We start from the raw sequence: 22,208 nt of genomic DNA, 5'->3' as shown, positions 1-22,208 counted from the left end.
GACAAAGAAGTGGGAAAGCAGAGGCCTTTGTCCGCAAACAACAACAAAAGATTCAGATGTGTAATTAAGTAAATTGCAATCGTTATTTGATTTTTTTTCTTGAAATGTGCACTGATATTCCAAAGAACTTTCAAAGTAAACACTGTTTAATGCGTGCAATGTATAATTAGAAATATGCAGCTTCAATAGTTTTAAATAGTACATAGTAAAGCACCAATGTACATTATGTTTGTAACTCAGTTGGTTTTGGTCTGGAATATAACACCTTGCACACATCAATTAACAATTTATTAACAACACCCCACTGGTTAGTAGCTGCAAACACATTGTCAATAGCAGTATGAGATATTAGTTATGGAGGTCCGCCTATGACCCCATTCAATTTCTTGTCTGCCAGAATGACCCCACATTAATATTTTTTAATAAACCCAAACTTTCTTTTCACATTATTTTCATATGTAGTTCTATACATGTAATACGTTATAGCTTTCACATGAGAATTTCTCGGAAAAATAGGAAATGACAGTATGAATTTAGTGTGCATTCCTAAGAGATGTTATTAATTCAACGTCAATGTTTTCTATAAGACACAACTGTTATTTAATGAAAGAAAATCTTTGTCAGTCGTCAAATGTCCAACCCAAGCTAAGGAAATATGTCCCGCTCTCGCTTGTCTCTCTACTCTTACAACTTTCATTAAGTTCTTCTGCGATTGAAAATTTTGTCACTTTTCAGGTCAAATGATCAGTTTTGATTTATTGAACTTCTTGCTTTTTGGACAGTGGTTTCAGTTGATTTTTCCTCAGTTTTCCTTTCTCTAGGTAGCGATATTGTTGACGAATGCCTGTTTGTACTGATTGTTTATTGTTTTCTAACCTTCAGAAGCTGGAAAGCAGGAACAAGGTCCTGACAACGATTGACTGGCCGAAGAAGAAGAAGCAGAAAGTTCTTCCTCTCTTGGGGAAAACCAAATAATATGGATTCATCTACATTGATGAGTTTAAGAAAACATTCCATACTCACTGTTATTTATTCCCTTGTTGTTTTTAATTATTTATGCATTTTGAAAATTCAGTTTTTATTAATGTGAACATTCCAAATATCATTTGTTTATTATCTAATTGTTGAATGTAAATAAACCTATCATGACTTCGTGTTCTATTCAGTTATTTGTCATCCTGACGGTTTTACCATTGTGCAATTGTATAAAATACCTGATTTGGTATGTGTGTTGCATGAGACACAACCTCTTTTCTGGAGGAGCGGGTAAGGAGCCGGCACAACAGATTCAGTTTCATGGAAACCAGGTTATAAGCTGGGAACTAGGTTGGAAACAACAATAAACTAAGCATCAGCAGGAGCCTCCATGGACGAGTGGGTAGAGTCCTGACACGGATACCATCTAGATAATGGTGCCAAATGTAGTTTCAGTTTTAATGGAAACTAGGTTATAACTTGGAAACGAGGTTGAAACCTACAACAAACTAAAACATGGAAACCAGGTTGAAACCTACAACAAACTAAAACATGGAAACCAGGTTGAAACCTACAATAAACTAAAACATGGAAACCAGGTTGAAACCTACAATAAACGGTAACATGGAAACCAGGTTGAAACCTACAGTAAACGAAAACACGGAAACCAGGCTGAAACCTACAATAAACGCAAACATGGAAACCAGCTGGATTCGGCTTGGAGGAGTGGGTAATGAATCGCACTGGAAACCAACCGGAAATGGTGCAAAATTCAGTTTCAGTTTTCATGGAAACCACAATGAAACTATAGGAAACTACATGGAAACCAACTGGAAATTGTGGTTTCCAGGTCGTTTCTTCTTAGTTTCAGTGTTCCGGAAACCAACTTATTTTTGTAGCAATTGATCGCCTTTCCCATTTGAATGAGAAACTACTTTCAACAAATCGAGTACCTTCAGGCATTTAGCTATAAGGGCTTTAATATGGAGCAAATATGTTAACGTCGATGGTGGTGCCATAAGTATACCTGGACAAGAAGCCTAAAAATCATCCACGAAATCATCCATCAAATGAATCGGTTAAAACCTTTGAGAGACTGTATTTTAATACTTACTAGAGAGACAGACAAGACTGTCAGGTGACAGTACAGTGATATCAATCCCAGATGGGACTCAACCCAACAAAAGTATTAAAATCTGTACTTTGACAAGAAAGTGTAATCACAAATATAACATATATTACACTTGACCTCTTTCTACATGGAAAAGTGTATTCATAGTTTAACAAAGGTTATAAAATACAGACATGGGGACACTAAAAAAGGAGGTGGGGAAATATAGCGTGTTCGGTATTTATGGTAAGCGTTTGGTGCCTTCAAAGAAACAGCAGGGATCCTTGGGGTGAGGTTTCTCGGACGCCGTCTACAACCTGGGGTGATACGCACGGCTCGGGAACAACTGGAAACGGACCCTCAAACGAGCTAAACGCAGATTTGGTGGCTCTGGGTCATCCTCTAAGAACACATTACTTGATATATAGAACTTTATACTGGACGACACTAAAATTCAGATTTTTAAAAATTTTTTTGTATTCCATATCAATTCTTAGATAAATTACGTATGACATAAAAGACAATATATATGACATCATCGGGGTTTTATAAGGTTATAACAAATGTGTAGATACATAAGATATCACTAAAGTTTCTGTAGAGATTATATAAAATAGAAGGAATAAGGTTGAATAGTGGGATTGTAGTGGGTGGAGACTGAAAATATCAAATGATATTATAAGAGCGCTTCAATGCTTAGAACATAATAAAGGGATCTAAGTTATTGGTTTTCCTAGCTATATATTTTTCAGTTGTACATATATCTTTTAATAACTTAAGAAATCCCTTAAAAGATAGTGACTGATGTTGTTCAATACTTGAAGCATAAATGAATCTTTTGGTCAAGAAGTAAAATATGATTTAGTATTTTTGAGCACACTCCAAACATGATGGTGAATTTTGTAAATGTGACATTACACTGGAGGTGGGTATTTAGAAATTGTTCTACATTTTGCCCAAAGTTTTAACTAAATCAAAGTAAGAAATACATGCGATATGTCCTCTGAGGTATTTTTACAAAAAGTACATGTATCATTATCTACTAGCTTCATCCTCAATATATCTTTCTTTGTATAATTTTCTGTAAATAAATCTGTACTCTGAGAATGTAACAGCTTACCATTATTTGTACATTTCCTGTAATATCTGAATACATCACTCCACATTATATCCTGCTGAAAGACCTTATTCAAATACTCCAGTACCTTAGGGGTATTGCTGTTCTTAATCAATTTATCATACAATATCCTTGAACCTTTAACATTTGAGATCATATCTTGGTAAACAATATTAATGTTTAATTGATTTGAGAAGAGAATTCTGTTTCCCACAAGTTGTCTCCAGTTGAAATTCAGATATTATTCGGTTTGGTTTGTATTACAAGGGTGTATGCACATTAAATGAAACACCGAGAACAAGTAAGGTTGGTCTAAGTTAACGCTCATCACGTACCGCACGTGCATTTGTTTCACTGTTCCAACCACTGCGCTTACCCCCCTTGTAATACAAACCAGTAATAGCGATTTGAATATATGATCGTTTGTTTAACAACTTTTATCCTAAGATGAATCAAATTCTGAGATTCAAATGTTCAATTGGCAAGGTAAAATTATGAGGATTGGCAATCTTAATTTCACTTTATTTGATATACATTCTTGTTTAAAGTGAAATTCATCGGTACGTTTTGGCTGCAAAAGTACTCTAAGTCCTGACGGTCCCTTGTGTGATGATCTTACTTCAGTTGCGGGCGATCCATAGCCCGTTTTGTTACAGTGTATTGTTCTCATTAGTGATGTCATTTTTCAATAAGCTAGTTGTACCTTACTATCTGTGACACTCAAGTGGTTTTACTGCCCATCGCCGACAGGTTTTAATCTTCAAAATGTATTTATTTTTAATTTATAAATTGTTCTCGTCACGATATGGCTGGAAATATTGCCGATGTGAAGATAAATTATAACTCACTCACTCACTCACTCACTTTGAGAACCTCCTTGAGAAGATATCATGTTCCAGAACGAAGGGATGTTGTGTATGTGCGGAGATTTTAATGCCAGAACAAGAAGTGAGCGTGACTTTATAGAAAGTGTTGGCAATATACCGGACAGAGCGGTCATCGACTTGAACAGTTATGGTAAGCTTTCCTCTTAGTTCGAAGTGAATGCTTATGTGCGCATAATAAATGGACGAGTCCTTAAGCAAGATTTCACACACGTTAAGAACGGATTTGCTGTTGTGGATTATGTTATCACCTCTCATGAAGACCTGTACAACAATGAAGACTTTGAGGTGTCAACATTTCCAGACAGTATACTGGATCACGTTATCCCAAAATGGCAAATAAGAATCCCCGTTCAACATCAAGTCAGTGGCAGTGACAACATAAACTCTGGACACGATGACTATACTAGTGAGTGAATGAATGTAGTTTTACGCCACACTCAGCAATATTCCAGCTATATGGCGGCGGTCTGTAAATAATCAAGTCTGGACCAGACAATCCAGTGATCAACGGCATGAGCATGTATCAACGCAACTGGGATACGATGACATGTGTCAACCAAGTCAGCGAGCCTGAACACCCGATCCCGTTACGAGTCGCCTCTTACGACAAGCATGGGTTACTGAAGATCAATTCTAACCCGGATCTTCACGGGTTCGATGGCTGTACTAACTGTGTCCAAAAGAGTTATGGGACAAACTGGTTAGGCAGGGAAGCAGTGACTAAATTGTAAGACAGTTCGTCAGAAAGAGCTACGAAAGTTTTAGCTGATGAACAAAATGGATTTCGGTCTAAACGTAGCACTACAGTTTACTTTCACTAATTAATAACAAAACATCTCAAGGCGGTCAGCGTTTATTTGCCTGATTAAAGGGTTCGATAAGATCAATAATTGTAACTGCTTAAGGTATAAACTTCTCAATGCCATGCAGTCTATGTATGAGAGCATATTCACGTTGCCGCACTAATGAAAGCTATATAGATATCTTGCAGTTACTTACGGGAGTCCGTCAGGGTTGAGTTACGTCAGTGACGCTTAAAGCAAACGATATTGCCACTGATGAGATAAGGCATCAGCGAATGATACATTGTATCACAGACGGTGTTCTAGATGTTCTGTTCTAGATGGTGACTGTTAATTATAAGGCGATAGAAGTGGTACACTATCGTCTTGTTGTAAACAAAGATCTAACTTTGGATTTTCTTCTGTTGTCAGGATATAATTGAGTGCAATCACGCTTATAATGTTTGTTTGTTTTCACGAAATGCTTGACATACATCTAACTGCAAATAAAATGAATTTTTAATTTACACTGTGTAATCGTATGTAAATTAGAATCTGTTCGTTGTTTGGCATATGAGGTTTTTAATACCCTTAATGAAAACTTAGTACAACCTGTTTGATCTTAAAATACATAGATTTGGCGAACTCGACAGCTCATATTTGTCAACCGAGCTTGTCGTTTCTTCCTTACTGTAGATAGTAAAACCGCAAAAACAAAAAAATGATATCCTACGGTTTTGACGTCGGCTGCCGTCATTTGATAATGCAAGGATAATCAGTGCCATTAACAGATGGTCCCACAGTTTTAGAAGAACCAGGAACAATAATGCTTATGCTATGATCGGTCCCTGGCAGTTGCCAATGCCAAATACAGTTAATGTCACACATTCGGAGTTTGTCAATTCAAAGAATTAGTTAATATCCACAGATCACAAGCTATGGAATGGTAGCAGGCACAGCAACAGTAACAAACTTCGTGTCTATCGTCCCTTTTACTCTACTCAATGTGCTGAAATCTATGTCGATACTACATTGGTGAGATCACACAGCAGCATCCTGAGTAAGTTACGTTGTGGAACACTGCCACTTGAAATCGAGTTGGGAAGATTTGTTTGACCTTCAAGTCCGTTGGAAGATAGATTTTGTAAACTGTGTACATGTAATACTGTTGAGGATGAAACCTACTTTATTGCTAGTTTCCCCTTTACCCAATTTACGCAAAGATTTCAGGAATCACGTAGAATGCTGTGCGTGCGGGCGTGCGGGCGGGCGTGCGTTCGTGCGTGCGTGTGAGAGAGTCCACATCTTATTCCCATTGAGCATCTGTGGGGCATTTCAGGCCGTCGGGTTTGACATAGAAACCCACCTATCCAGACTCAATGAACTGACTGCTGCCTTGCATAAAGGATGGAACAGGATTCCTCAGAATCAAAAAAGGATACTGATCCAAGGAATGAGGAGGCGTCTTGTGCAGAGAGGTTACACAGGAAACTGATGGAAAGTCAGACATTATACAAGAACAAGATGTGTGCATGCTACTGACAGTAAACTTGGCTATGTTTCTCCTCTGGTCACTACAATATTCATATGGTACGGAAATCTTTGAGGCATTTTATGCACCGGTTCGTTAAAGTTGCTTAGTTTGACAAAAATGGGCGCTGTTAATTTTTCTCTATATGTATATAATATATCTACAAGTTCCTTATAATAATACCAAGAGACATGCTCACATGCTGAAACGAACAACTACTACTCACAATAATCGCTTTCTATACATGAAAACAATGTAACATACATGGCAATATTTGATTGTTGTGTCTCATACGTTCTGAAAATGTTAGACGGCATTCACAATGAGATGGGTTATATATGTCCTGTACATCTATGTTTATTTCATCACAAAGCAGACCGCCTGGAACATTGTCATTTATGTCATATCTTCAGCTTCGCCGTCTTTCTCCTTTGACTCAGATTCAAGTAGAATTAGTTCAACTGGAGATGTGCCTGTGACATCTTTGTCGTACTCGCTCCTGTAAGCAACGAACAAGGTACTTCACAAATGTTCATGAATGTGTTCATGTTATATCTACAATACAGCCGCACTTATCATCAGATTTCCTCTTTAAACGAGTGTGAGTGAATGAGTATGGTTTTACGCCGCACACAGCAATATTCCAGCAATAACAAGAAATGGGCTTCACACAATGTTACCATGTGTGGAATCGAACCCGGAGCTTTGACATGACCCCACCCCTTCCTTCCAACGAACGTTAGAATGGACACAAATTCCAAATGTCTTTATGCAATAGATATAACACGACCAGGGATAATCCCTATGGTGATCGATCATACGTAAAATCATATTCGACAATTGCAGTCAGTTTTTACAAATTTCTGCGTTTACAGTCGTTCGTATGCAAACTGTATACAGTAAATGCGAAAACCAAAGTAAGATAATAATTGAAAACATTGTTACAGATATAATAATGAATTGATATAAAATGTATTCCGCACGAAAATTACATTTCAGTTATATTCTAAGGTAATTTCTTCAACGGCACGTGTGTACACCTGAATGCTATTTTTGGTTCACGAGGAAATACAGCAATGGTTCTTTTCTGCTTATAGACAGTGACAAGCAGAATAGAAAATCCAATTTATATGGCAAGTCATTATGTGTATTTGATTTGGCTTATTGAACCGAAACTGTAATAATTTGGTCTTAAGGTGCAATTGCCATGGTCTTAACACTGAAACTGTGATGTGTCTCTTCTAACACAAAGATGAGTGAGTGGGTGAGTGAGTGAGTTAATATTTAACGTCACATCGGCAATATTTCAGCCATATCGTGACGAGAACAATTTAATTTATATCAATATTAAAAGCAATAAATGTAGAACATAAAAAAAACTGTCATCGAAGGACAGTAAAACTACTAGAGTATCACAGCTCTTAATTTAAAGCTAGTACGCTGTCATAAAACGTATATCACTATAGACAAGAATACAATATAAAAACGGGCTATAGATCACCAGAAACTAAAGGCTGATCACCATACCAGGGACGACACAAAGTTGAAGACATGACGGGGAGTGAACCGTACAACGACTTTACATGCCTCATACTGATTCAACTATAGAAACAGAGCATAAGACTGATGCTGATGCTGGGGTGTTATAAAGGAATACTTACGTCCCGAGCATCTCAGCTTCCTTTATGGATTCCGGTAGCCTCTTGTTCCGCGTTTCCGGGAGGAGCAGAGCCAGAAGTGCCGCCAAGATTGTGATACCCCCGAATATCAGCATTGGGAGAATCTGACCAAACCGTCCTGATACGTGCAGGGTCTGAAAAGTGGTGATACAAGTTACTTCGTTATTTCAAGAATGGCGTTAAGATACCAAACGGTGGCACTGGTTTCGATTTAGACTTAGTTGGACACATTGCTATGAAAACACTTGACAATGCCGGACGATATTATGTACAGGACATAACAAGGGCCACCTGGTATTTATTGATGTTGAGTTCAAGTTAAAGTAAACGTCCGCCAGTGAATTAAATTTAAGTAGACACAAGATGACCAAGGTTTCTGACTGTATACAGTTGTCTCACAACTACACGTATACAACACATTAACTCATAATTCCCACATTTATCTCACACTTCATGTATACTTCTTCCAGTTCTCTACAGTTCTTTTGTTCTTAAGCAATCTTTCATCAGTTAATGTCTTCCAGCTGACCTGTAACGTCATGTTGTTAATCCATAGCTCCGCTTCCTATCTTTAATCACTCCATCTTAAACCTTTCATGTTCCACATTTACAAGATTCCTCCAACTCATCACATATCATCGATATTTGGGACATTTTATTTCACTAGCTCCCGACTTACAATCCTACGGGTTTCCTACAACTCACCAGGTCAACAATATATGGAGAGAGTAGACTTCCGACTCTACAGCACACAGAACTCATTGACATGCCAAATGTCCTTGACGTGGTCGGCATGAGTTCAGCTGTGAAGGTGTAGACGCTACACATGGCAGCAGAGGCACACGTGTTTCCGATGATAGCGAGGATATTGATGGCCCATTTCTCAGCTAATGGACATAGAGGCAGAGACAGTACAATGGATTTGCTGTCATCGACATTAACTTAAATGTTGCACAGACGATGAAATAGATATTTAGTCCTTCCTCATGTTACACCTTCAAATTAACTACACGTGTGATCAATGTAAGCAATGTTAAAGGTGACTAAGGATTTTTCTCGACATGCATGCATTTGCATATGTATATTTGTCAATTCTACAAATGCCATGTCACGGGGTTCTTTTTGCACGTCCATTATGTATAATTGTATGTGAATTCTCGCAATGAAACTTACGTGTATCCGAAACCAGGACTGGGACCAAAGGCAGAATGCATGCTGCCCCTGTAAGTGCCATCGATATACACAGCAACAACTTGCGGCCAATACGATCCATTAGGAAAAAACAGGACACGTATGCAGCAGCCTCCACGGTGATGAACAAGAAGAAGTTGAGGTAGATGCTACCAGCGAGGTTGTTGACGTTCATGCTGAGGCCGTAGAAACCCATTCCAACTGCAAACCTACAAGGCCATTGAAGACGGAATATATTGAAGTGAAGAGAAGCAATTTCAGTAATGAACATAGTTTCATTTATTGCTAGATTCACTATTCAAAATTATTAAAGTATTGGGGGAAATAAGTACAAAATTTAATGTCTTCGTTGATGTGGCTTAACATATGGCCTATGCTAGTCACGATATGGCTAAACGTTTGCCGATGTCACTTTAAATTTTAACTCACTCACTCGTTGCTGTGGACACACAGACAACAAGGTAAGACTGTCAACACTGTAATGAACCTTCCCACGGAAATGTTGTTAATAACCACTTTTCTCACTTTATGAAGTAGTGAGTGAGTTAGATTTTACGCCACCTTTATCAATATTCCAGCACTATTACGGCAGGGGACACCAGAAATGGGCTTCACACATTGTAGCCACGTTGGAAATCGAACGCGGGTCTTCGGCGTGACCAGCGAAAGCTTTAACCACTAGGCTAACTTACACCCCCACGTTATGAATTAGCCGATAATAAACAGACCCTAACATTAACATTGAAATACATGTATACGTTTCTAACATATACTGAAATGAAAGCCACGTGTGTGTCTGATCTACTAAACATCGTACCAGTTATAGCAGATGATGATCATTCGCCGCATCATCACTGATGACTTCAAGAGATTCCAGAATGGTTCTTGTTTTACCTCTTCCTTTTCGATATCGACCTCATCAAGAATATCTGGATCTAGTTTAACTTTGTTCTTCTTTGACATACTTGCCATTATGATTTTAGCCTCTTCCCTTTTTCCATGTTTAAGAAGCCACCTTGGAGACTCTGGGATAAAACTGCGTGGTGCATAAACATAACCTTGTTTGAGAGCAGTGATACTGTTCATATTTCTTATACCTCGAAATCAGCACTATATCCGTAGTTTATTTTTATTTTAAGGCAATTGAAACCTGTTCATTAACATAATGCATAAATTACATCTAGCATAACCTTCCATTCACAGTCATATACTTACTACAAATACGCAAAGAGAATTGCCGGAATGCTGACAATCAGCTGTCGAGTCTTCCAGTCCCGGAAGAGATAGGCTGTAAGAGCTGACACCATGTTCCCCGCGCTCCAGAAGAGGTTCATGGCAACTCCTGCCCACATACGCTTAGCCGGACCCACTATTTCCATTCCTGTTTGTAACATGCAAGGTCAACGTTCAATGTTAGTTGTACAATGCGGATATATAACTACTATTGCCATAGGTGGCCTTATCAGTATCTCATGTGCATTATCTGGGTTGACTTCTACTATTTTAAGACTTGTAAGTAAATAAACGACTGAAATCGTCAGCAACTATCCACGATGAAGACTGTGAATCTACAGGCTATAATCCAAATAGGCCATTGCCTTACCAAATACGAAGCAAACGAGGTACTGTCCCAGGGCGACACATTGAATGATAAAATCAAGGATGAAGATCAAGGGGGCTGAGTTGGACCACACCAGACAGATGCTGAGCACCACCAGGATGAACATGTTAGTGATTATAACTGGTCGTCTTCCAAACCTGCAGAAAATACACGATCATCTAACAAAGCATTCTCCATCACAGCGTATGATGGTATCCGCAATGAAACCAGATGGTTGTTTCGAATAATGAAGGCGTGCCATACGTAATATGGTGAGTGGATGAGTTAAAATTTAAAGTCACATCGGCAGTATTTCAGCCATATCGTGACTAAGAAAGTTGTCAATTTATCAATGAGTACAAACAAATTTAGATAATATGGTTACCTGTCTGCAATGGACAGTAAAATAACTAGAATATCACAGTTATAAATGTAAAACGTGTTTGAAAATCTAAAACAGCTTAATTAAACAGGCTAAAAATTACCAACAACTGAAGGTAGATCACCATACTAGGGACCATGGGACTTACAGTACATTTGCCTCCTGCATGGACCCAAGCTGGATTTACACCATCCCGTCAGCTGTTAGCAATTACGACAAATCTAGTCATACATTAAAAGAACACATATTCTACGATTAAAAAGGCGGTAAGTTAAAATCTACTTGAAATGTTTTTGTCCCCACAAGAGGACAATAATTTTACAATACTTCAACCCAACGTGAGGATACAGCCACTCACAATCTCAGCTGCTCAATTAAACTACCAATAATAAAATATACCATTTATCAAAATGTATCTAATAATTTTATTTCTTTTAAAAATCCAATAATTAAATGATAATTAACATTAAAAAGATCCTTTACTGTTTTGACATTGAAATATTTATCCATTGTGATGGAAAGTCAATACAGTCAAGCAGGACATGCTTAATCGTGATTCTTTCATGACAAGGGATACAAAACGGAGGAATACGTAATATAGACATTGTTATCATTACTAGGATCCAAATAATTCCGTTTGGATATTAATATGTTGCGAAATTCACAATGGATAAGGTGGAATAATGTACCTTTTGTGTAATTGTTTGCATACTACCCTGTAGGACATTGATTGAATGCAATCTTCTCCAATGAACTAAGCACCTCCGTTGTGGATAGTTAAGGAGCAAAGCGTGTGGAGATTGGATCCAACGAAAGCTTTTAGCATCAACGGAAATACAATATGTTTTGAAACTCTACAGGAACAGTAAGTTATGTCTGTACTTCAGGGACTATTAAATTGGCTTAGAGGACAGAATATATTTTCTTTTCGTAATACCATTTGTCCTATCAATAGATAAACTTCCAAAGGCTTTAAGATTGTAAATCCGTTACTTTCTACTTTGTTTCAGAAATACAGCAATAATACAAGGTCTTGCCAATTACATTTATGGAAGGCCCACTCTTTTAAACGCTGTTAAAACAAATTATTGTTTAGTCTGTTCTTGCGCAGTGGATGTCACATCTCGCATACTATTTAATGCGCGTATACAGACAAGTTCTTGTCACTGTACCGTAGCAGCGGCATGTTGTAGACCTGAATCCATTTCCCAGATCGTATCGTGATTCTGGATCAGATTAGGTCCTGTAGCTACATATTGAAACTGGACCTGTGCCTTCTTCGATAATAACGTCGCTGGATATATGTAAGGGTTGAAATGGGTATAATGCGTGATGCCTGTTATACCCACCTTGATATTCCTCTAGTATTGATACAAGCGACGTAAACCATACTCACTCCATGCTACCTGTCACTGTTTTTGTAGATCCACATTTGACCATATCGACTTCCAGGAACTGGAATATTGCTGACTACCGTGAAAGAACATTAATGCATTCACCCTCTCATGCAATCCGTTATGTATACTCACATGTCTGACAATGGACCACTAATCACACCGCCGACCAGATGCCCAAACATACCAAGCATCTTGGCATGACTCACGTAGGACCTCTTCTCGCAGACAAAATCAAGCTGGAACGAATACAGTGCAATCAGTCACGCAGATTAAATTGGACTTGTTAATGTTATTTAATGTGATACACATATGACTGATTCGTAGCACAAAGGAAATAATCACCGCCCACACACATTCCCTAAAGGTGGTGATACCCATGTAATAGACATACACAGTAAAAATATTAATGATCTTAAAACTTTTTATCTTGATTTCGAATTCTAATTAAGGTATCACTTATTGTATTCAAAACTGAACATGTCGTTGAAAGATATTTGACATGTATCCCTTTTTCCTTGGTTCTTAATTTCCTGCCATCGTTTATCTACAGAAGGAGGTAGGTTGCACAAAGTCCCACCTGAAGAAAGAATGTGTGACCTCTGCGACACGTGTGATGTTGGCGATGAATTTCATATCCTTGCACACCTTCGCATTGATTCATGGCACAATCTCATACAAAGCCTTATCTGTTGTAGTAATTTCACACAATTCCAAACTAAATCATCTGAATATTTGTCACGGGAGAAGTTATGCTTCTTGGCTTACAACTCACCGTTTCTGAAATCGTGGACATGAACTGTGATTGGTCGTACACCCAGGCATTACAAGGCTCTGTGATATTACTTGTAGGTATATTGGAGGTATTGGTTTGTAGATACAGTTGACAGCGGGAATACTTCTCATCGCCATAGTAACCAGATGTCATGGGAATGGAACTGTTTATGAGTTGTTCGTGAAAGTCATTCTGAATTTCGTAGGTGTCATTTGCCAGTCCTGGAATTGCGCACCTGTGATTGAGGAACCATAGTGAGTGCATTGTCGCAGCCAGCGTGTTACAACATGTTCTATATTTTCCACAATACAGGAAAAAAGGAATATATCACAACAACAGTATTTCTATGCTAATTAAGATTAACGACTTCACCCTTCAAATAGAGAAATGCATAAGCCATTTAGAAGAATGTATTACGTTAGTTTAATTGATGATGTCAAAGTCAGTACTTTGTATGGCAACAATTGGCACCGCTTAGGCACAGACTGGATAAATCGACGAAGTGGCTCTTGCGAATTCGTCCCCACTCTTACTACAATAGGATGGCCAGTGTTATGTCATGTCATACATCGTGGGCACTCATGAAAAGAAAAAATAACAACTCTTCCCCCGTGTGGACCCGGGTAGAACAGGTCCTCAGGACCCGATTGCTGGTCGTAAAAGGCAACAAAATTAGGCAACTTGTTTGCCGTGGGTTGCGCCCGTGTCGGTGGAGGACGGGATGCTGGTGGTTGAGTGCAATTGAGTTACCAAGTAGCAACTGACCACAGGGCCCGTGCAACTCTAAAACCAATACCAATAACACCTTTCTGGCTATGTGACTAAGTACCCAACTGACCACAGGACCCGTGATGTAACTCTAAAGACATTGCCAATGGCCAAGCTGTCGCTACAATACCAACTCCACGACGCTGTTCGTTAAATTTTGACATGCATAACTGATATTTCATAAAACAGAAATTTGCGTTTGTTCATGGGTTTTTTGTTCAGAATTATCACGCAGGATTATTTTCAAATAAATATTGATTATCCAAGTGAAATAATGAAGAACAACTAAGTTTAATTCGAAGTAATAAAGGAACAAATTTCGGCGTATGCATTTGTCATAAAAAGTCCAAATTATCTTACCTCTCTAAACGCATATGCATCCTAGAAACATTGTGCTGAAGTAGAGGTTTGTTGGTCTGTGAGCCGGGTTTGAGTGAGCGAGTGAAAAATTTACGTCACATCGGCAACATTTCAACCATATCGTGAAGACGAAAAGTCATATGTTGAAAATATATCTAATGAATCTGATAAATTATACTTTTATAAAAAGTTGTCATCGAAGGACAGCATAACAACTAGGCTATCACAGATTATAATTAAAACAATATAAAATCAGGCTATAAATCGCCAGCAACTGAAGGTAAATCACCATGCATTGGACCATTTGGACTTTCAGTGCTTTTGCTACCTGCATGGACCCGAGCGGGATTAACACGATCCTCTCAGATGTTAACGATTGGAGACAAATCTAACCATAAGTTCAATAACATTTTTTTCCTGCGATAAAATATGGTAGATTTAAATTTACTTTGGTTTTTGGACTTACGTACCCTCTCATTTCAGCCGATAATTTTAAAATACTTTAAAACCCTTTGAGGACACAGCCACTAACAATCTTGGTTGCTAATTGAAACTACCGATTATGAGATTTACAACACGTATTAATTAAAATTTATCAATCAATTCTATTTCTTTTCAAAAACAATGATAATTAACATTGGTGAAAAGGTCCTTAAATGGTCACATGCAACCAAAAAATCAAACATAAGCAAAACACAGTTATCACTTATTTATGACATATAATATACATTGCTGGTTATGAAAAAACATATAAACAAAATCATAAGCGTACAATCGCAAATCAAAAGTGCAATATTGTGTACTTGGGTTTACTTCCCAAGAAACGAAGCAGCCGGGATACCGAACCCAGTCAGAGCGGGTGGGTGTGCACTCAAGTGTAACGGCTGGTTCATTTGCAGATTCCCTCACGGCTCATTGTGTGTGCATATATAGAGATGTTGGGTTTTGTAAATACATGTTCATTTTTTTGTGTATAACATGTTGCAATCAACAGACATCATAACATGTCATGTGTGTCTGTGTAATTACATAATGTAACAGAGACCGAACTCGGGCCATAAATCAATGCGTTTTGTTTATGGTATATAGCCTGATAGGTGCTAAGTTCAAATTGGTCAGAGATCGAAGTTGTGTATTGAATATTGACATTAGCAGACAGGCAGGCAGACACATAGGTGTCAATAAAACAGACATTGAGTTTTGTCTGAGACAACGACATATCTATATCACAGTTAGAAATTCTGTCAACGCTAAATAATGACATTGCTTTTAAGTATCGAAATGAGAAAGTGACTCGGTAAGAAGAACGTGTGGTGAAATAGACAGATGAAATTATATAAACAGTTAAATCGGTAATCTACTGTCATAACATATAAAAAGCTCGCGCCAGTGAAATATCTACAAAAAATTAGAAAAATAGCTCACACCAAAGCCTTCACCGAGTATTCACCGTACAACCCGCTTCCAAACTGCGTGAACCTATTTCACTGCGCATGTGCTATGAGCGCAGCCGAGCGCAGCACAGCCCAGCTGTTGAAACCACTTGAATTCCCCCCGCAATTCAATAATTTCGATTAATAGTGGATGTGTACTGGACATGTTATCAAGAGCCTGAAGGCACGAAAGCGTGTAAGAAAATATTATACATAGGTTCTGTTTGGACTGAACTTTGATATATTTTAAAACTGTTAAAATAGCTCTTGCTCCCGCCGTAAAAATAGAACAGTTATCAGGTATTGTTGAAGACACAGTCTTGGATCCATGGATAGTGGCGCAGGCAACAGCGTCACCATCCTCTGATCCATCTGTAAACATAGATTTTTAATTGTTATAATTACACCTTAACTGATTTATTAATGTTCATATCCTAACTGATTTGTGTCAGATTCTTTAACTGTGATAAGGTTAGACCCACCTTTGACTCTACCAGTTGCCTGCAAGCAGCAGATGAAAACACTCGGAAAGGACATATATTTTCGATATTCAATATTTGCAGCAGAAATGAAAGGTTAAATTCCTATTCATAGACGCGGAATGAGAGAAGGCCTTTTATAAAGAGGACTAAAAATGCAGCTGTACGCACTGTTGAACTGATTAGAATTAGGCTTCGTAACATATTGTAATGATAATTTTACACGACGTTGCTTAAGCAACGGCTCATCGACCTGGGTGCCGTTCCACTAACCGATCTTAGCCCTACGCCAATCGTAAACCCATAAAATCCCAATCTTAGCGTGACGTTACGATCGGCATACCGTTCCACTAACAAATCTTACCTAAGTCAATCGTAAAGTTAAGATTCAATGTCTAAGTTGCTCATGACCAACTTAGGATAGCTAGAATCAATCGTAGAGAAACCAAAATGGTGGCTTTCCTATTCTATGTGAAAAATAAGAGCGAGCATTTCACCGTGAGCGTCCCCTAAAATCCCCCATGAAATGAATTTGTATATTTCTGTGATGTAAACAAACACTGCACTGAAGCCATATAAATGTCAGGCCAGTCTGATCACTGTCGTCTTGGGAACACAACCGAGCGAGTCGGTGTAACACATTAGTAGTATATATAATAGCTATTATATATACTACTACATTTGTATTGTACAACAATATTGCAACGTCATGGTTAAGAATAGGGACAGCCGTGAAGTGAACAATGTTCTGAAGCAAAAAGATACAAATATGTTTGATTTCACTGCGCATATTTGGTGGGGGATTCTAAAGGCAGACCGCGTGTTATTCATGCACATATTAAAAGCTCTTACACAATATACATTTTTAAAGTCCAGACTTAAAACCTGTTCTCAGTTTATTACTTACAATCTCGGCAGTAAATGCTCTCGTGTAAATTATCTGTACATGGCGCTTTGAGCATGCCCCAGGATGTGGAATAGGCGCATTATAAATATGCATTATTATTATTATATTATGCCTGATACCCAGCGTTCACACGCACTTGCACCTGAAACCAAGGTGCTCACTACCCTAGTATTTTGCTCCAGCCTTTTTCTCCACGGTTGGAAAAATACCAATGAAGGCCCGGGTTAGAATATTGAACTTCAGTAACCCATGCTTGTCGTAAGAGGCCACAAACGGGATCGGGTGGTCAGGCTCGCTGACTTGGTTGACACATGTCATCGGTTCCCAACTGCGCAGATCGATGCTCATGCTGTTGATCACTGGATTGTCTGGTCCAGACTCGATTATTTACAGACCGCCGCCATAAAGCTGGAATATTGATGAGTGCGGCGTAAAACTAAACTCATTCACTCACTGAAACGACCGAGACCCAATAATAAAAAGGACATGACGTGACCCATTCTACCACCCGTCCAGGTGAAGGTAGGGTGTTGGGCAACGGGAACACGGTTCCAGGCTCCTATTGTGCTCAACCACCAGAATGCTTTCCTCCACCGACACTGGGGCGCAACCCACGGCAAACAGACTGCCCAATTTGGTCAGCTTTTACGACCAGCAGTGGCTTGCTGTGGACACATTCTACCCCGAGTCCACAAAAAGGAACAACTATTAGCGTTACCCAGCAATAACCACGTGGAGGTTGCTATTCACGATTGCCGATCTCTGGGGTTGAAGGGTCGCTCGATGATGTGAAGGGACATTCTACCATGATTACGTGAAATACTCGAATTTGATTGGACAATCAATGAGTTTGACGCCGCACTCAGCAAGATTCTAGCTATATGGCGGTTGGACAAGCAATAAATTTAGACACTATCAATCCTGGATTGAAAATGCGTCTGACCTCTTCACTGCGCACGTATACAACACTGCCGCACTACTTCAGCTAGACCTCCAACATGGCTAATATCAACACAACAGACGTGATGGAAATGCTTGTAAAATATTTATTAAACTGAAAGAATACAATAATATAATTTTTCCTCCACAATCATTAGGGAACCTTACTATCATATTAGCTTCTATTATAATAACATTCAAACTCAATTACAATGCACAGCCCCAAACATAAACAAACAATATCTAACTTATAAATCAGAAAGCCTTGTAAAATACATCCCTATCTATACAGAATTTGCAGCAAAACGTAAGTAAACATTTGCCTACCTGGTAAATGGTGTATTTGTTTCTGTTGAGAATGGGAAATTCGCAAGATAACGGTCAGGCGAAACACCAAATTTATGTCACCCATACTCCATCATGTCCCGTTGCATTGTTAAAAAAATACATGTAAAAATTTAACCACAAGAATTCTGCTCTCTGTCAGTTTCCGGCAAGGCTGTCACTGCTGGTGATCTATGTTCGTACCCTTTGAAAATAGCTTGGCCACAATCCAATCCCAAATGATGAATACGTAGGTCGATCAAAAAAGGATCTATTCTTCGATTCTGCTGGGTTCAGATTTGACAGTCTGTGAAGTATTTTCTCCACTGTGACTTCAAATTTCAACCTTACGCAAAATGTAAACACTGGCTCGTCCGCCATTTCAAACTGTTGCGTAACAACTTCTTCCAAGAAAATAAGTAGGTCAGACGATTGCATTATAGTGTTGCCAGGGGGATTCAGTAACACGGCACACAAAACAATAGGCTAGTTTCGGTCGTGTAAAGGTTGGCTTATAAAAACCATGCAGTATCTTCCGCGGAACAAAGAAGTTCGATTTTAAATCAGTTATGGTAGAATGGAGATAAACATACTGTGTTTGGAAATTAGATGAATATTTGACCGAACTGATAGTCTCTAAATTTCATTTGAAGCCGAATACGTTTATCTCCTAATTGTTCAAAAAAAGAAACGCCAAAAATATGGAAATGTATCAAACGTATTTAAATACATTGTATACATATATGTCGATTAAGATTGAACATAAATGAAGGAAATTCGACGCACAGATGAACATTTATCTTACCTCACATACATGTCGCTTTCTGATTGGCTGAGCGCTCTTCTATTATTTTCAATGTACCCCGCTCAGAAGCGAGTAGCATTTCAATGTACCCTGCTGTCAATGGCAACTCATTTGGTACTTCGTGGTAGTAATTCTTTATCTCGAATAACATTGAATCACGTATGATGTGCAGAAATTACCGATGTTTTGCGAATGCAAATCGATGGAACGGAGATAACTCTAAATCTGTTTTTCTTGTCAGCAAAATCTAGCGATGGCTACAAAAAGATTTGTACCCGTGCTTCAAACAATTCAAAATTAACATTAAGGTGTTCGGTAAGATAAATACGCTGTTCACTGGTCCCTCGGGGCCCATGGGTTGATGTACCCTTCATGTTTGTTTAGGGCTCAGGGAACATAAACTAACATCGAGAGTACATCAACCCATGCCCCCCTCGTGACCAGTGAACAACTTATAATGTATTGTTGTCATTGTCAGCATTAATTCAGTTGACTCACCATTCGTGACCAACTCGGGTTATTCCGGGACAAGCCGAATGGCGACTCGTGACCCTCTGGAAGGATTTCATATTGTGGTAGGAACATCAGAACTACTTCAAACAGGAACGATAACTCTATTCCTTAATATCACCGGAAGTACTCATACCTTGTATTGCTGTTTTTGTTTTTGCTGTTTATTCTAAAGAACTAAACCTCTTTGGTAGAACTAAAGAAAGAAAAAAAACATATTTGTTAAAGACATATTCTGACGTAATTATTACCAGATATTCACCATATATTTCCAATTATATTTCTTAAAAGGGTTTAATAATCACAAAAGGGATTTGTTTTATTGATTATGCAAATACAATTTGTAAAAAGAACATGCTACATTAAATTCCAAAGCAGAAACTCAAAAAATGACTTTTATAAATTTTCTCAAACTGAACATACCTGTAACCTTGCTGTAATACCACAAGTGGACTTTTAACTGAATTCGCTGAAAAATATGTGAATGACCACAAGAAGGTCAGATTAAAATATTCTCAGAGAATTGAAATATATGCCCAATGTTAAAGATTAAAGTTGATTAGTTACATACAGATATAATATTATTGTTTTGAAACTCGCAGCGATTTATAATTACATTTCCGAAAATTGTTGGAAGCGCACGTACAATCTCAATAGCAAACCCGCAAGATCGTCAGAAACACCCTCAGTTGGACCCATGAGAGCCGTTATGTCAACAAACGCACGTGCGTGTATTTGAATCTCTCGCCCTCAATCGCATGATTCTTATCAAAAACACCATAATAGGCAGCAAAATCCTGTTAGCTAAGTTCTTTGTACTTTCAATATGACGAGATTTATTTTTCATGATTTTTTAAAAAATGACATAATGCCATAAACGATTTAAGTACTCGTGATTATTTTTACCAAAGCACCGCAGTCATTTCTCGTATTTTCGCACAAAACAAGCATCGAGAAGGGGACGAGTCTTCTTGCAGGTTACGGAAAGGGGGGAGTGGTGACGATTGTTCACTCACTGCACATGTGTGGACACAAGGGGGCGTTCAGATCAATACCTGGTGACACCGCCTCGGAAGGGATTGCATATGTCGTCGGATACTAGTATTTGCTTGGGGAATACTTCGCCATTCCTCCTGCAACGCGCTCTTTTTGAAGAGTGTTTACACTGTAATCTGACGGGGTCTTAGCAGTACATAAAGGTAAGAGGTATAACAAAGTCAACACATCAACTTCGTTCCAGGGCTATTACAACAATGCTAACTGCATATACCCCATTAAAAGATTTACCTACGTACAAACATCACAAAAATCGATGCAGTACTTTGGGAGCTATGGTTTTCGAAAGCGGGCAGGTCAAGGCCTGGGTCGTTAATGGCGAACGGTTACGACACAGACCTGTTTGCATATGCATTGTCTTGATGACGATTGCTGTCAAAATACATCGAAATGAACCGATGAAAACGCCTATGCATTTCTCTTTTTCTTTGAAGACTGTACTAAATGTTTTCCAATTAACTGACACCAACACGCATTGATACCGCGCAGACAAATGTGGAATCAGAATCAAGGGGTTCTGTGATTGAAAACAGTGAATAAAACACTAAATACTCTTACCTGTGTTCAGGAACCGCGAACAAAAACACAGCTGCCTGTATGACCTGGAGAGACTGTGGTATTGATGGTAGACACAGAAGTACATACAGCCATTTCTGGTACGTACCAAACTCCCCCAGTTGTCTCAACACGTCGTCAAAGTTCATCATTCTGGAAAACCACCGTCAGTTGAGAATAAGTGTAGTGAAGTTACAACAGTGACTCAACACATAACTGAGCATAACATTTTGTCTTGAATAACACCCGTTTGGCCCTGTGCCTTGATGACCTGATACCCGCCGTGCTAGTCATTGGGTTCAACTTGTAATCTCGCAAAGGTAGCCAAGCGTGCACTGTAACAGGTTGATGGGTACCTCCTTTCCCAATGACAGGAGAAACATTCGATTTATGTTACACATGAGAAAGTTTTGTATCCTATTTTAAGGGACTTCGGGTTATTATAAATTGCGTAAAGAAATATACGTTTTGTCAGTGCAAAGTGCCTGTGAATACAAATTAGATCAAATGTTACCAACATCGCTTTGGAAGTATCTGTGAAATAATAACATACGAGTAACGTTTTTCAAAATAACTGCCATTAATTCTGTATGTATTCTGAGACTGGTAATTTTATGACTGTGTGGAAAAAGTTAACTCCCAAAAGAT

General features: G+C 38.5%; 1 protein-coding gene across 1 annotated transcript; it reads right to left on the bottom strand.

The window, feature by feature from the left end:
• Nucleotides 1-6,622: 6,622 nt before the first annotated feature.
• On the bottom strand, nt 6,623-21,806 carry LOC124265458 (organic cation transporter protein-like). Its single transcript, XM_046700251.1, has 10 exons — nt 21,564-21,806; nt 13,425-13,659; nt 12,785-12,888; nt 10,877-11,031; nt 10,489-10,654; nt 10,091-10,309; nt 9,256-9,482; nt 8,788-8,969; nt 8,065-8,216; nt 6,623-6,902 (listed from the first exon to the last, which is right to left on the bottom strand). Exons 1-10 carry the CDS (start codon nt 21,710-21,712, stop codon nt 6,800-6,802), a joined length of 1,692 nt encoding a protein of 563 aa, XP_046556207.1. The 5' UTR covers nt 21,713-21,806; the 3' UTR covers nt 6,623-6,799.
• Nucleotides 21,807-22,208: the final 402 nt, after the last annotated feature.

Source organism: Haliotis rubra, unplaced genomic scaffold (genome assembly GCF_003918875.1).
Source record: "Haliotis rubra isolate DU_JTF1 unplaced genomic scaffold, ASM391887v1 Scf98, whole genome shotgun sequence".
NCBI lineage: Eukaryota > Metazoa > Mollusca > Gastropoda > Lepetellida > Haliotidae > Haliotis > Haliotis rubra.
Note: the sequence above shows the minus strand (reverse complement) of the source record. Positions and strands in the feature narration are given on the sequence as shown.